A 16,234-nucleotide genomic window follows, 5' to 3' on the forward strand; every position below is an offset into this window, starting at 1 on the left:
TATACATCTGTCACATAGTAACTTGCTAGGTTTCTGACTACATTATGTTCAGAGCAGGTTTTAGGTCTCACGAGCAGTATTGTTTACTGCTTTAGGGGAAGTAGAAGATAAAACTATAGAGGAAATTAGTAACAAAGCATTTATTAAATTTCTCTTGTAGACCAGGAGCTATTCCAAGTGCTTTGCAGATAGACTCATGTAATCTTCAAATAACCTTTTAAGATAGTATTATTACCCCCACTTAATAGATGAGAACACAGAGAGATGAATAAGTTGCTCGGGTTCACATGACTAGTAAGTGAGATACATTTTGTCTCCAGTGGCCAAGCTTTAATCATTTTCCTATACTGTACCTCACCTATGTTAGAATCAGATTATACAGATTTTACAGTTTGGGGGTTTTGTTTTTAATAATGTCAAACCATTGATTTATATTTTTTAGTTTTTATTAATTTTTTAAGCAGAGAAACCTGTTCAGAGTTCTGGCTTAGGAAAATTGCCTTGGCAGAATTATGAAATATTGGAGGGGCAACCAACTGAATATTAGAGTTATAGAAGGTGCACTGAGAAATCCCAGTGCTCAGGCTGCACTCCTGTTCAATTGGATTAGAATCTCAAAGGGTGAGGTGCAGACATCAGTACTTTTTATAGTCTGCTAGGTGATTTCCATGTGCAACTAAGGTTGAGAACCATTGAAGTGAGGCAGTTAGCCCAGGGAGCAAGTTAGCATGAAGTTGTATAATCCAGGTAAAAGGTAGTTAAACCTATAGGGTAGTAGTAGCAGACTAAAAAATGTCTTTTCTGGATTTTGCTTTTTTCCCTAGATTCCTAGAATCCGCACTTTCCATGTTTGGGTTATTGTATTTGTGTGGAGAGAAAAAAGTTTTGCACATTATTATGAGCTCTGACCTTGGTTTAATGTCTTCTACACTTTCTCATGTATCTTTCCATAATACTGTGAAGTATGTAATATATATTACTTTGTTTTTAGAGATGAAGAAACTGAGGCTCTGAGGGGTTAGTAATTTTTCTAAGATCACATAGCTAACCAAGGGCTATGTTAAAATTGCAATGCAGATACTCTAATTCTGTTGTTCTTGTTATCGAATATAAAGGCTAATATGTTAATGTTATGAATTGATCTATATTCTAATTGGTCTTTTTAAGGATTACCTAATGTGTACTTTGAAAAAGTGTGTAGTCCATGATTTATTTTATTTTACCCAAGGCTTTGTTCTCCTGTAACTAATGTTGATTTGTCTATCTGGCATGAATACTTTGGCATGTAGGCACCATGTTGCTGAGATGTGAAGAGCAGTTGCTAACTGCATTTTTTATGTGTGGTAGATAATATGACTCACGGAGGTTGATGTTTCCATGTTATTAGTGGCCTTATCTGTGACTTGATAACTGGACAACATGGTATACTAATCAGTCATATATTAGAAATAGAACTCTGGAAGGATTATTATTATTATTTTTTTTTTTTTTTGTATTTTTTCTGAAGCTGGAAACCGGGAGGCGGTCAGACAGACTCACGCATGCGCCTGACCGGGATCCACCCGGCACGCCCACCAGGGGGCGATGCTCTGCCCATCCGGGGCGTCCCTCTGTCGCGACCAGAGCCAATCTAGTTCCTGGAGCAAAGGCCAAGGAGCCATCCCCAGCGCCCGGGCCATCTTTTGCTCCAATGGAGCCTCGGCTGCGAGAGAGGAAGAGAGAGACAGAGAGGAAGGAGAAGGGGAGGGGTGGAGAAGCAGATGGGCGCTTCTCTTGTGTGCCCTGGCCGGGAATCAAACCCGGGACTCCTGCACGCCAGGCCAACGCTCTACCACTGAGCCAACCAGCCAGGGCCTGGAAGGATTATTTATTATGCAGTTCTTATGTCTTTATTACCTTTCAATTACAGTTGACATTCAATATTATATTAGTTTTAGGTATACAGCATAATGGTTTTAGACATTTATATAACTTATGAAGTGACCCCCTCATAAATCTAGTACCCACCTGGCACCATGTTATTACAGTATAATTGACTTTATTCCCTATGCTGTGCTAATCCTTATGTCTTAATTCATATACTGGTTATGATTAAATATAGGATATAGGCTTATGTATATGTATGAAAATTGGCCAAAGTGAAATTCCAAGTAACATAAGCTCTTATTTCAGACTGAACAATCAAAATTATTTAAACAAGTCATGAGAGTAAACATCATACACTGAAATATTTATATGCATGAGCTATCTCATATAACCATTTTCCTACTTAACTGGCATGTATGTGATGTGATAACATGATTTCTGTTGTGCTCATAACCTTTTCAGCTAACTATGAATGATTAGATCACATATAGAAGAGACTGCTAATGAAGTTAAAGGCCAAGGTTATGAGTTTATTTATTTATTTTGGTTGACAATCACTTTTTTCCCCTGGTTTCATAACTAGAGACTTTACCAGCAATTTCACCAGATACATGACATTACTAGTTACAATTAACATAATGATTGATGTTGAATTTCCCTTGTATATGAAGCCTTTAATTCAGGAGGTTGCTTAATCATGTACTTGCTTAATCACCAGTACTGAAAGAAATATAACTTATACCCCATTACCAAAAACTGATGGTGAATCTGTAACAATGTTATTTATAAAGGACAGAATTATTTAGGAGAAAGAACGGGGAGATTCCTGATAATGGAATTTGGGCTTGTGATGGCCAGGACTGGTAGTTGAAGAAGATGTAAATACGATTTAAGCACAATTAGGACCTTCTTAGCATTGAGGTACTTTTCTATGTTGAATATTTAGTATAACAAAATTTTTAGACAGATCTCATAAATAAGAAAATTAAATTCAAGATATTCAGGCTTACCCAGGGAATATTATAAAGTTAGGCTTAGAACTCTGATTTCATGATTATAGTCCATATTAGTCTTTGTGTATCTATACACAAAGTGTATAAATGTGCAGAATGAGTTCTGTAAAGTACAAAGATAAGCAAGAGTTGTTTTTGCCATAACAAACTCAGCAAACTACAGTGTGTCCGTAAAGTCATGATGCACTTTTGACCAGTCACAGGAAAGCAACAAAAGACAATAGAAATGTGAAATCTGCACCAAATAAAAGGAAAATCCTCCCAGTTTCTGTAGGATGATGTGGCAGTATGTGTGCATGCGCAGATGATGGTGTAACACCGTATATACAGCGGAGCAGCCCACAGCCATGCTGGTCAAGATGTGGACAGTACAGAGGGAAGTTTAGTGTGTTCTGTGACTCGCTAAATTCGAATCTGTGACCAAAGTGCAACATGAATATCGGCGCGTTTATAACGAAGCACTACCAATAGGAATAACATTACTTGGTGGGATAAGCAGTTAAAGGAAACCTGCAGTTTGGTGGAGAAACCCCGTTCTGGTAGGCCATCAGTCAGTGATGAGTCTATAGAGGCTATACGGGATAGCTACCTAAGGAGCCCTAAAAAATCTGTGTGTGAGCCCACATCAAACTGCACTGAATAGGTATGAAACTAGGAGAGTTTTCCTTTTATTTGGTGCAGATTTCACATTTCTGTCATCTTTTGTTGCTTTCCTGTGACTGGTCAAAAGTGCACCATGACTTTACGGACACAGTATATATGTAAGAAATTCTTGGTAGGTATTACGTTTATAATAATGATTAAGCCCTTTTTTCATTTATGCATTTATTTATTCAGTGTCTACCATGTGTCTGGCTCTGTTCTAATTTTAAGCAATATAACAATGAACAAAATAGACAAAGTTCCTACTTGAATGGAGCTAACATTCTAGTGGTGTAAGACAAAAAATATATACATAATTATATACTGTGTTATATGATGACTGTTGTGATGAAAAATAAAGCAGGGTGAGAGGGCTAGAGAGCAGTGGAGTAGGGATGGGTGTCACTGTTTTCTAGGAATATCATGGAAGTTTAAACAGAGTCCTAAAGGTAGTTTTCTAGGCAATGATAAGTGCTAAGTGTGGAACTCACATGTCCGTTAGGCAGGCCGATGGTTAGGTGGTGAGTGGTAAGGTTGGAGGATAAGGTGAGTGAGTGGTCTGTCCACTCCTTAGGAAGATGAAGGTGCAGGGGAAGCATCTTTAGGAACATGTGGAGCTCTGTGGGCTCTTCCCTGCAGTTCTGCCTGATAGAAGGATGCAGTGACAATCAGATGGAATATTCCTTTGCTATGCCTGGCTAGGATACAGTATCCCTTTGTTATGCTTGTCTTGTGAAGTCCAGAGAGCCCTTACCAAGGGTGTGACATTTTATTTGGGGTGAGAAGAATGAATGCGCCAGGAAGATTACTCGATGGCCTTATGGGGCAGGAGTCAGGAGAGGTGAGATGGGAAACTAATTCGGGGAGTTGTCAGTGAATAGAACCCATTTAAAAATCGAGTCAATGGGGAGTCATCTCATCCAACATGCTTAGGAAAGAACTATTTTAAAAGGGCAAAAGGGGAAGAGAGCCAAAGCAGAGAGAGGAAGGAAGAGAAAGGAGAAAAAATAGATAGGAAACAAGGAAAGAGAGTTTTGAGAAAAGGAGTGGTCAGCCATGGCGAATGAGATTGAGTTGGGGAAAGGTAAGGCTGCACTATACCTGGGATGCCCAATAAGGTAGCCATTCATGACTAATTTACATCTAATGGTATTAATTTAAGTCTTGAGTCCCTCAGTCTCACTAGCTGCATTTCAACAATTTAATAGCCATATGTAACTAGTAGTTACCCTATTGATCACAGATGTGGAATATTTCCATTATTGCAGTAAGTTCTATTTAACAGTACTGTACTAGACCATTATAATAGTAGGGAAAGGTTAAATAACAGTTTAATTTTTTATTTTTTCCTGATAATAATAGAGAAAATATTATAACTATGTATGCATTGTCAAAAAACTGGTATTAGAAAGGAAAGATAACTTCAGCTTGAAGTTTGATAGCAGAATTGGCAATTTGAGTTGAGCCTTTAGGGAACTTTCCAGTTATTGAGCAGGCAAGCAAAAAGAAAGTACAGCCTGGCCTGTGGTAGCACAGTGGACAGAGTGCTGACCTGGACCACTAAGGTTGCTCGTTAGAAACCCTGGGCTTACCCAGTCAAGGCACATAAGACAAGCAACCAGTGAACAGCTAGACTGAAGAAACTACTTCTCATCCTCGGCCCCATCTGTAAAGTCAATAAATAAAATCTTAAAAGAAAAGAAAGTAGTTATAATTTTGCAGATCACTCTGGAGTGATCAGGTTTACTAGACAGAATTTAGGTAAGTGGAGTTTTGGATTTAGGAAATCAAAGCACTTCTGTGGAGTGAATAATTGGACCAAATTATAGATTTAAATCTCAGGGTTTGGAGCTTATTTTCTAAAGAAGGGTTCTTTCTTAGTCTTTGTCATTTGTACTTCTAAGTAATTTTTACTTATGTTTACATACTACTTAAAAAAAATCTGTAGAGTAAATCCTGGAAAGCTGTAAATTTTAATAATTAGGTATTCACAGAGAAGAAAATGCCCCTCAGAGAAGTTAAATTACTTGCTAATGATAGGGCTAGCTTCAAGAATGAGTAATTTGGGTGGACTGGAAATAACATGTCAGTATTAACTATATAAATTACTGTACAATATATACAGTCTTATATAGGGTAAGATCAAAGTCTTTATCATGGTTTTGAATTCTAATACATAGTAAATGAATAAGTAAGGTGAGATTGAATGCAGGGACTAAATTGTATTGAAACAGAGATAGATACAAAGGTTGTTAATGAGGTAATGTGGGTCAAGCCTCTATGGTAGTAATGGGAATTGAAAGAAAGGACTTGATATGAGAAAGACATTGTCTAGATAAAAATCATCACAACTTAATGACTTGATCAGATACTGGGGAAAAGAGTTTCAGATGACTCAAGGGTCTGAGTGATTGAAAGAAAGATGGTACCATTGAAAAATTGGGCAAATTGGCGTGGAGTCTTGTTTCTGAGGGAAACTACTGAGTGCTACTTTTGACATAAATGTTTTATAAAACAAGCCTAAAGCCCACTCTTTGTTAATAGAATTTTAGAACAAGAAGTTAATTTGTAATAATGCTCTAACATACAGGCAGCACTGTTTTGGAATGAAGCTAGGTCTGAACTAAAAATGAGGTCTGTGAAGAAGCCCAGAACATTCCAGGGAGAATTTCACAGGTTGGAAGGTAGTCATTTCCTGAAGCCTTCAGATTTTAAAAAAACAAAACAAAACATTTAGTTTCCTATGTAGACTTAATAGTCTAAGTTTTTGCTACCTCTTAAAAAATTGAGGCACCCCTTAATTCATTTAATAAACTGTGGATGCTTTCTAGATTTGATCCTGGTGTATGAGATTAAATCAATCCTGAGAAAATTTGTTTCTTTTTTTAGATCTTGCCATATTCAGAAGTTGCTGAAGTTCAAGAGACAGTGAGTAATATATATGGTGCTCTGTTTGAAATGTTAACATTTTTATATAGTTTTAGGGTTTTAAGTTGGAGTCCTAAAATATATTTTTCACTATATTTAGTCATAGATGATTTTTGTCATAAGAAGTGTAGCTAATGTAGATTGAAAAATACCAGTTTAAAAAATTGTTTTCCAAAATTAAATAGTTTTAATCCTTTTTTACTATAAAAATAATACCTACTAATATGGCATATTTAAAAACCATTAAAATAGGCCCTGGACAGCTAGCTCTCAGTTGGTTAGACTAGAGCAGGGGTTGGGAACCTTTTTGGTTGAGAGCCATGAACGCCACATATTTTAAAATGTAATTCCATGAGAGCCATACAACGACCCGTGTACCTTACGCATTATCCAATAAAAATTTGGTGTTTTTCCAGAGGACAGCTGTGATTGGCTCCAGCCACCCACAACCATGAACATGAGCAGTAGGAAATGAATGGATTGTAATACATGAGAATGTTTTATATATTTAACGTTATTATTTTTTTATTAAAGATTTGTCTGTGAGCCAGATGTAGCCATCAAAAGAGCCACATCTGGCTCGTGAGCCATAGGTTCCCGACCCCTGGACTAGAGCATCATCCTGATGCACCAAGGTTACCAAGGTTGCAGGTTTGTTCCCCAGTCAGGGCACATCAAAGAATCAACCAATGAATGCATAAATAAATAGAACTACAAATTGATGTTTCTCTCTCTTTTAAAAAAATCAATTAATAAAAATTTAAACATCATAAAATATAATAAATAAAATTTTACCTTATAACTCTAACTACAGTTAATATTTTGATGACACTTTCCTAACTGTGTTCGTATGTGTATATCTTACATACGAAACTTTATAAAAGTAGAATTATATCATACACACATTTTTATAACTTATTTTAAAAGCCAAGATATAATGGATGTTTTTCAGTCAGTAAAAATAATTGTTAATAACTACATAGTATTTTATTATGTGAATGTATTTCTATTTAATCCCTTGTTTTAAATAGGATTATTGTTTTAGATTACTGTAAATGATATTGTGATACATATCTATGGGCACATCTCTTCGGCCCTTTTGGACTATCACCTTAGTATACATTCCTGGAATCAATAGTGGAACCAGATTTGTGGTTAAGTCATTCTTAAATAAAAGCCTGACCATCCAGATTGTATCCTCTATTTAGCAGTAATAAAAGCTCTGGTTCCCAGAAAAATCTTAAACTCTCCTGGAAAAGTTAAGGGTAAAACATGTGTGTCTATTTTGCAGGTGATGGCAGGAAAAATTTAGTTATGTGTAGAGTGATGACTCCTGTCGAAAGAACAAACAGATTTCAGCTGCATTATGTATCCGTCACTGAAGTTTCTTACTGTAAGGGCCAAAAATAACATGAAGTAGAGCAGAAGCAGAGCAGTCGTGAGATGTTTTTTCTAACCCTGCTTTTGAGAGCCAGCTGCAGCAGGATCGCTTCTAGGAATACAACCTTATTAGCTTTATTGGGGGAAGAGGTGCCACCTGCTTGAATCTTTCAAGTTGTACTCATATCAGTGCTCGGTAAGCTCTTTGTGCTTTCTTTTAAGCTCAAAAGATGACTTACATAGATCAATATGTATGCTAAGGAGGTGCTGTGCTAAAGGCAATGGAATCCAACGACTGTACAGATCTCATGGGGTTATTTCTGTCTAATAGGGTGGCCATCTTTCCTGGATTGCTCAGTACTGAGAGGTTTCCCAGGACAGAGAGGGGTTATGAGCTTCTAGCTATTACTTTAGATTTCTTAAACATTTTAAGTTTTATGCTAATTATACATGGCAAATAATTAGAAGTACAATAAAATTAGATCACATTATTGTGCATGATGTTCTTTTTCTGAGATTTAGATACTAAAATCAGGAATAACATAGTTAATGGCTTGTTTCATGCAGTGTCCTGGCATACCACTATAATTTATTACTTTCAGCCTGTACCTTTTGCAAAAATCAATAATTTATATATTCTTTAACATATAAATAAATTATTGATGTGACTGTGTGGACATTGTCTAAGGGATAGGGTAAACATAGTAAATTGTTCAAATAGAGAAAATATGTCTGTCATATCATAATGATCTTTTTCTGAACAAGCTGAGGGATGTTCCTGGATTCTTTGAGATTTTAATAGTATTTTGGTTTGCTAACAAAAGCCAAGAAGAGTGGCTTTGTGTGTGTGTGTGTGTGTGTGTATGTGTGTGTGTGTATTACAAGACACTTGTGTAGAGTGTTTCCACATCAGTAATTTCACATTGTCTTTATTCATATGTTACACAATATGTAACTGCACGAGTCAGACCCACATCCTAACAGTAATTAGAATAAGAAGTTAATGGTGTCTAGGTTAGCCATGTGCCCCAGACTTCAGTGATATTAAGTTACTTGGTAAAATTACAATGTAAGTAATACATCCTATCTCCCATTAATGTCACTTACCAACCACTCTGAGAGGATTTTACTTGCAGGTGATTTAGTCTTTGTATCCACATCCTTCTGGGGAAGGTTTCTGAGGCCCTGCTATTTTTCATTGTGTTTCTGCTTTTATTCAGAGTGTTTCACCTTGGTTCTTAGTTCTGTTCCGTTATGTTTTCTGGTGCCTGTTCTTTCATTTTTTTGTCATTTTTCATTCTACTGTGATGGGGCCATTGAGGTCATATATCCTAACTCTCAAATATCATAATTTATATATATTTATTTTTTTACTAGCCTAAACCTTTGTTGTTAACGTTCAGAGTTTCATGAAGAGGAGCCGCAAAGGAATGAGACAGCAACAATACTGCAAGTGGAGGACCCCAATCTCTCAAGGATTGAGATACCTTGGAGAGATCAGTTATCCAATTTATTAAGCAGAAATATGTCATCTTGGCTGAGAAGCTAACAAGCAGAATACAGTATACAATTTTATGACTTAGTTTTGCAAAACTGATTAGATTTCTCTTGCCCTTTCTCTTGCACATGGTCTGAAACACCATGTGCTATCTGATTCCTGGCCTGCAGAAAGCTCCGATTGGGCCAAACACTCACGTCCTTGGGCCTTCCTTGAACATGACTGCTTTCAGTCACGAGTGCTTGGCCTCGACCTTCACTTCAGGATGGGAACAGAAAGTCACTCAGTGCTTTGGCTTTCCTCCAACAAACCTTTCCCTGCCTGTTTGTCCAACTGCCTGTCTGACATTTTGACTTGGAAGTCTAACAGGTGTTTCAAACTTTACCTGTTCCAAGATGAGCTACTTAATTTTTCCCTATAAACTAGCTGTCTTTTGCAGCTCAGATAATGGCAGTTAGTTCTGTCCTTCCAGGTGCTGAGACCTCAACACTTGACATCATTTTGATTCCTTTCTTTCTTTAACCTCATACTTAGTCTATTTAGAAATCATTGGCTCTACCTTACAATATACTATTTTCAGAACTCATTACTTCTCATCACCCTCACTGCTACCACCTTGGTTCAAGTCTCCTTCATCTCTCCCCTAGTTTATTGCAGTAACCTCCTAACTGATTACACCCTGGTCCCGCTATTCTATTCTCAACATCGCAGCCAGAGCCATCCTGTTAAAACAATCAGATTATGGCTCTCCTCTCAGAACCATTCAGTGGCCCCCATCTCAATTCAGAGTAAAATCAAAGTTCTGAGTAGGTCTTATGACCTACTTATGAAGTCCCATACAGTCTGGCAGCCATTTACTTCTTTGACCTCATCTCTTGTTACTCTCCTACTTGCATTGTATCATTGGACTTTTTACTATTCCCCAAACACTCCAGACTTGCTCCCTTACCGATCTTCTACTCTACTTGCTCCTCCCTCTGCCTGGAATACCCCTCCTTTTTATGTCCTAAGGTAAGATACCTTAACTTAGCTTTGTAGAGACGCCTTCTTAAAAACACCTTATCTAAAATTTTAATTCTCTCTTCCCTAACATTTGATATATCCTCATTTTCTGCATATTTTTTTCCTTAGTACTTTTCCTATATAATTTATAACACTTTTTCACTTGTTTGTTATATTATTGTTCCTCTCCCCCACTACATAACTATCACAAAGGCAGGGTTTGTGTCTGTTTTGTCCACTACTATAGTCTTTGGTGCCTAAAAAGATACTTGTCTATATAGTAGGTATTCAGTAAACATTTGGGTGGGTGGATGGATGGATAGAGTATTTTTTTATTATTATTATTCTATCTCAGTCTGAAAATAATATTGGTTTAATTCAATAGAATCAGATTTATATGACCAAACATGCTTGAGGATCTGTAATTGAGAGTCAGCATAATTTGAAACATATTCAGAAGTTGCTGTATATGCTAGGGATTGTTTTCTGGGTGTAAGCAGGCAAGGAGTGCAGCTGCACGGAAGTTGACACAATGTTGTTACTCAACAAAATTTGAGAATACAGGTGGTCCCTGGGTTACAAATAAGATAGGTTCCGTAGATTTGAAAATGTTTAAGTATTATGCACAGAAATGTAAACATAAATACTATATTAAAACAAACATCTGTCTAAGATCTGTTCAAACATACTTACAAATTCAATTTAAGAACAAACTTATAGAATCTATCTCATTCACAACCTGGGGACTGCCTGTATAACAGGACTGTACAATGAAATGAAAGTAAACTTCGTTTTTTATCCTACATAGAAGACCAACTCAGAAACCTTCAAACATGACCAGCCCTGTGCAATTAAATACTCCCAACCATGTATAAATCATTAGAACCATTGCTTTCCTTTAGGAAGTTCCAGTAAATCTAGGGAAACTAGTGAATATTCCTAATAGTACAGAAACTGGTTTTTAGAATATGTAAATGAAGCATTTATAAAGTTTGCCACAGTTTCTGTCAGTTTTTTAACTTCTTTCAGTTTTCCAGTATTAGTTACTTATTGGCGATAACAAATCATCCTAAAATTGAGTAGTATCAAATTTCTATGGATCAGGAATCCAACAACAGCTTTGCTAGTTGTCTCTGGCTCAAAGTCTCTGTATAGTTGCAGTCAAACTACCGGAGAGAGGGCCTGTTGCAATCTTACCTGAAACCTGGTTGAATGGGAAGGGAGGAGAGAGGAGAAGGGTCAAGGTTGGAAATTCACTTCAAGGCTCACACATAGTAGTTGTTGACAGACCTCAGTTTTTTGCGTCATGGGCCTCTTTACAAGGTTGCCTCAGATCAACAGCTTATTCTGGGGTGATCTACCCAAAAATGAATGAGAGACTGCAAACAGGACGGAAATCGTAGTCTTTTTACAATTTAATCTCAGCAGTGACATCCCTTCTGCCATATTCTGTTCATTTGAAGTGATCTTAGCAAGTCTGGCATATGCTTAAAGAGAGGAGATAATACACCAAGAGGGAGCACTGGGCTGTTTCAGAGATTGCCTACCCGGTAGCAAATATTTTCATCTTTTCCCATGTGTTTGCTAGTTGTTCTAATGTGTTCTAACATGGTAATAAAAGACTTGAGTATAATTCATTGTCACTAAAACTATATATTTTTTGGTTTATCCTGTGAAACTGAAATCAGTTTATAGAAGAATGTGCTTAAATGAGCAACTTCAGAAAAATGAAGAGCAAATGCTTGTATTTAATTAATTAATTAATTAATTTATGAGCAAATGCCTTTAAAAAGGCACTAGAACCTACCTTCAAGTATTGTGAAATAACCATCACTTCAGGGAACTAACAGTGCAAGGTTTTTTCTAGGAGACAACTGAAGCCCCAACCAAACAACCGCTACCTTTTTTGGTCATATCCAATTAGGAGTACCTCATTCCCTTTAAATAAGGCCAACCAATCATGTAATTGGTGGGAATGTTTTGTTTTTATTGTTACTTTAGTTTTGATATGTTCCCATACTTGGTATTGGAAATTTAAGGAGAGCCAAGGACTTTATTTCTACAAAGGGAGATCAAAACACTTGTCCATAGGTGACATTTGGTCTAATGTTGTATGTTACAATAGTTACTAGACGGAAGGTCAGCATTCTTTTTCATTTCTTTTAGTTGATTACAAATTATTTATTTAAAAATTGGGTCTTCTTACTTCTTAAAGACTAGTAGCCCCAGATGATATGCTTGATATTTAGTAGTTCGTAAGAAAATTTTGTCTGACTTAAAACATTTATTGTTCTAATCAGTATTTCTCTTTGTTTTTGCCATTTGAGAAAATAAATGTTTCTCTTTGTTGATGTCTTTGTAAAAGGTCTTCACACAACACTTGGAATAAAATAAATAAGTACTCAGTAAATGCTCCTTTTTATAGAAAAAAATTGACTGAGTTTTCATACATTATTAAGTGCTTTCATGGCATGCAGAACTAAAATTTAATAGTGCATGGGTGTTATATATTTTTGAACCATTTAAATTTAAAGAACAGATAACTTTTGGCTGTATTTTACATTTCTAAATACTTTTTACTACTTCTAACCCATATCTTAGATTATAATTGAAAGCAATTTTTTATTTGAGTAATTTTCAAAACAAAATACTTGGGTGATTTCATTTTTCTCTTTCTACCTTCATTTTCCAGAATAAAACAAATAGCGGATAATGCCTAGGCCACAATCTTTTTATGTGAGAAAAGGAAATTCCTTGTGAATTGTGATGTTAGGATTGACGTGCATGTGCTTTCTACTTATAAACTAATGCTATTTTCCTTGTCCTTTTGGTTCACTGCTGCTTCACTCCTGATGCATTGTGCTTCTTCCTTGTTTGGACTGTGTTTGTTTGCCGCTCAATTACCCTGCACTAAAAGCTTCTTGGTGATAACAAAGATGTCCTTGGGCCATCAAGTAAGTAGCTAAAGTTCAAATGGCATGTTTGGAGACATGATAATATTTTGATATGTATTTATAAAAGGCATATGGTATATTTGTTTTCATTATTAAGTGTTCTACTTTTTTTCCCCAGGTATTCAAATATGAAGTATAGAGTATAAATGGCCCTTCAGTGCCCATCTGTTGTCACTGTCCATCTGAGATTGATATTTATTTGTATATTTACATCTTGATTATCTAACAGTAGATTATTTACTTAATTATTTAGTTAATAATTTAGAACCTTTCATCACAGTATTTCTTTCTGCAATCATCACAAAAGCATAGGTCAGACTACTTTGAGGCTAGACATGGTATAAGAAGTTCACTGCCATTTGGCAACGAGAAATACTGTTTTGTTTTGTCAGAAGTTTTACATAATAATCTGTTTATGAAAATGTCTTATTTATACTTTGGAATTTCATAAGTGAAACATGATTCATCTTTGGAATTTAGGAGATGTTCTCTTTATGTCCAAAAAATTTTTTTTGACTGCACTGTACTAGTTTTGGGGGATACACAATGAATAAAACATGCCCTGCCCTTAAGGATCATTACAGTCTAACAAAGGAAGTCAGACTCATAAATAGATCATTTCAAAGCATTGTGACAGAGACAACTTTATTAAAAATCATAGAATTATTGTGGTTAAAGGAACTTCAAATGTCATGTAAAAAAGTGTCAGTTTTCATAATTGAACGACAAGATAACCTGGACTTGTTATCTTTGAATATATGTATCCTGATTTATTGATGTCACCCCATTAAAAAAATAAAATTATAAAATAAAAAATAAAAAAAATAAAAAAAAATAAAAAAAAATTAAAAAAAAAAAAAAAGTGTCAGTTTTATAAATGAAGAGCCTGAAGCTAAGAAATGAAATGTCCAAGGAGTTAGAATTGGTTACCTGCCCAGTGTGTCTTTTACTGGCTCTTAGTAATCAAAATATTATTGCATTGTGAATTAGACAAAGATTTTTAACTTTATTAAAGAGCTTTGTGATTTAGGAAGTTTTAGTATTTATGCCTAAATAGTTATCTGACTCTTGGAAGTCAGTTCACCACTTTGGAGTTCATTGTTTTGCTGTTTCATTGGCAAAGGGAGCAAATGGTACTTTATTAGGATCTGTACTATTGAATGAAAAAGCTATAATGTTATATATACCAACATAGTTAAGTTATAGAGATTATTTATGACTTTAAAAAGATTACTTCATTTTAGCTTTCACTTAGATTAAGGGTAAACACCAGACTTAGAAGCTTGTAAAATTCTTCAGATTTTATATTGACGAGTTAAATTCAGAAGGTAAAAAATGGTGGTTACAGAGTCATATTCTCCGTAGAATTGGCAGCTGGTATGTTAATTATATTATTGTTAATTATTTCAGTATGATTATTTTCTATTGTAGTTAAAATAATAAACCAATATGAACAGCAAAATAGGTTACTTTCCTTCCACTACAAAGTACATCCAGGAGAGGGCACTATAATGCTATCTTTAGTATATGAGGCAATTGATTGTACTATCAGAAGCTACACTGAAATCATGCAGTGATTCATATGTCAAATATTTATTCAGTCATTTACCAAGTATTTATTGTCACTTTTATGACAAAGGCTATGATAAAAAGTCACTACCCTTTTGAGATTAAGTTGCAAATGATGTTAAGATATCAAAATGATTTTTATATTTAAATCTTTTTTGTTTATACATAGTAATGTTTGTAAAAGGGGTGAGATAAAAAATAGAAATAGAGGCTTTCTGTTTTTTCCTAAAGAAGTATGCTCTGTATATTGCTATTTCTACAAATCTTCTCACTTCAAGGTTATCAAAATCATAAGCAGTAATACCTCAATCAGTAATAAGTTAGAAAGGGGTGAATGGAACAAAATTTAAAATTCTTAGACTATTTCCTTTTTTATATGATAATGTTATTCAAGACATAGGTATCTGTGTCTTACTGATGGAATACTAAAGCATACTTTAATTCTATTAATTGTTCTTCTCATAATGTATTTTAAATTAGCCTTAAATATATTGTTTGATACTACAAAAAGTGTAACATATGTAAATCATAAAGCATAATTATATAGTGAATACATTTTGCACTTACCACTTAAGAACCTGAACCTTAAAAATATTTCATGTCCATCTATGTGCTTCTTTCTTCTTTCCCTGTGCCTACCCTCAGACGTGATGACTAATTACTATTTTGTATTTATCATTCTGTGCTTTTTTTTTTCTTAAATGAGAAGCAGAGAGGCAGAGAGAGACTCCCATATGTGCCCCAATCAGGGTCCACCCAGAAAGCCCCCTACCAGGCAATGTTCTTGCCCATCTGGGGCTATTGCTCTGTTGCTTGGCAACCAAGCTATTTTAGTACCTGAAGCAAGGCCATGGAGCAATCCTCAGCGCCCGGGGCCAACTTCCTCCAACTAAGCCATGGCTGTGGGAGATGGCAGAGGCAACGGGGCGGGGGGGGGAGAAGAAAGAAAGAAGGAAAGAAGGGAGGGGGTAGGCATGAGGAAGTAGATGGTTGCTTCTCCTGTATGCTCTAACCAGGAATCGAACCCGGGATGTCCATACACTGGGCCAACACTCTACCACTAAGCCAACCAAGCAGGGTGTCTTTACTTTCTTTAAATAGATTTTTTTTAAACTTTATATATTTCACTAAGGTTTGTTGGGTTCTTAATTTTATAAAAATGGTAGCATGATAATGTCATCTTTTAGTACTTATTTTTTGTTTTGTTTTTTTTGTGGCTAACATTTTATTTTCAAGATTCAGCCATGTTGCTGGGTATAGCTATAAATAACTTCTTTTTCTGTGCTACATACGATTTCATTATATGTATAGACCACAACATATAAGTCCATTTTATTTTCAGTTGATGAGTATTTATTTTGGTTTTTGCTACTATGAACAAT

General features: G+C 35.5%; 1 protein-coding gene across 13 annotated transcripts in view; it reads left to right on the plus strand.

The window, feature by feature from the left end:
- Window positions 1-16,234, plus strand: part of OSBPL8 (oxysterol binding protein like 8) — a 168,017-nt gene that overhangs the window by 63,710 nt on the left and 88,073 nt on the right. For 6 of the 13 annotated variants that reach the window (XM_066257619.1, XM_066257618.1, XM_066257621.1 and 3 more), the window contains 2 exons: window positions 6,411-6,449; window positions 13,247-13,283. The exons of 1 other annotated variant lie outside the window; for it this stretch is intronic. In XM_066257619.1, coding sequence (XP_066113716.1) covers window positions 6,411-6,449; window positions 13,247-13,283 — 76 coding nt within the window. Of the gene's footprint in view, window positions 1-6,410; window positions 6,450-13,246; window positions 13,284-16,234 lie in introns of those variants that run through there. 6 more of the 13 variants (XM_066257623.1, XM_066257625.1, XM_066257624.1 and 3 more) reach the window with 2 other exon arrangements.

Source organism: Saccopteryx bilineata, chromosome 2 (genome assembly GCF_036850765.1).
Source record: "Saccopteryx bilineata isolate mSacBil1 chromosome 2, mSacBil1_pri_phased_curated, whole genome shotgun sequence".
Taxonomy (NCBI): Eukaryota; Metazoa; Chordata; class Mammalia; order Chiroptera; family Emballonuridae; genus Saccopteryx; species Saccopteryx bilineata.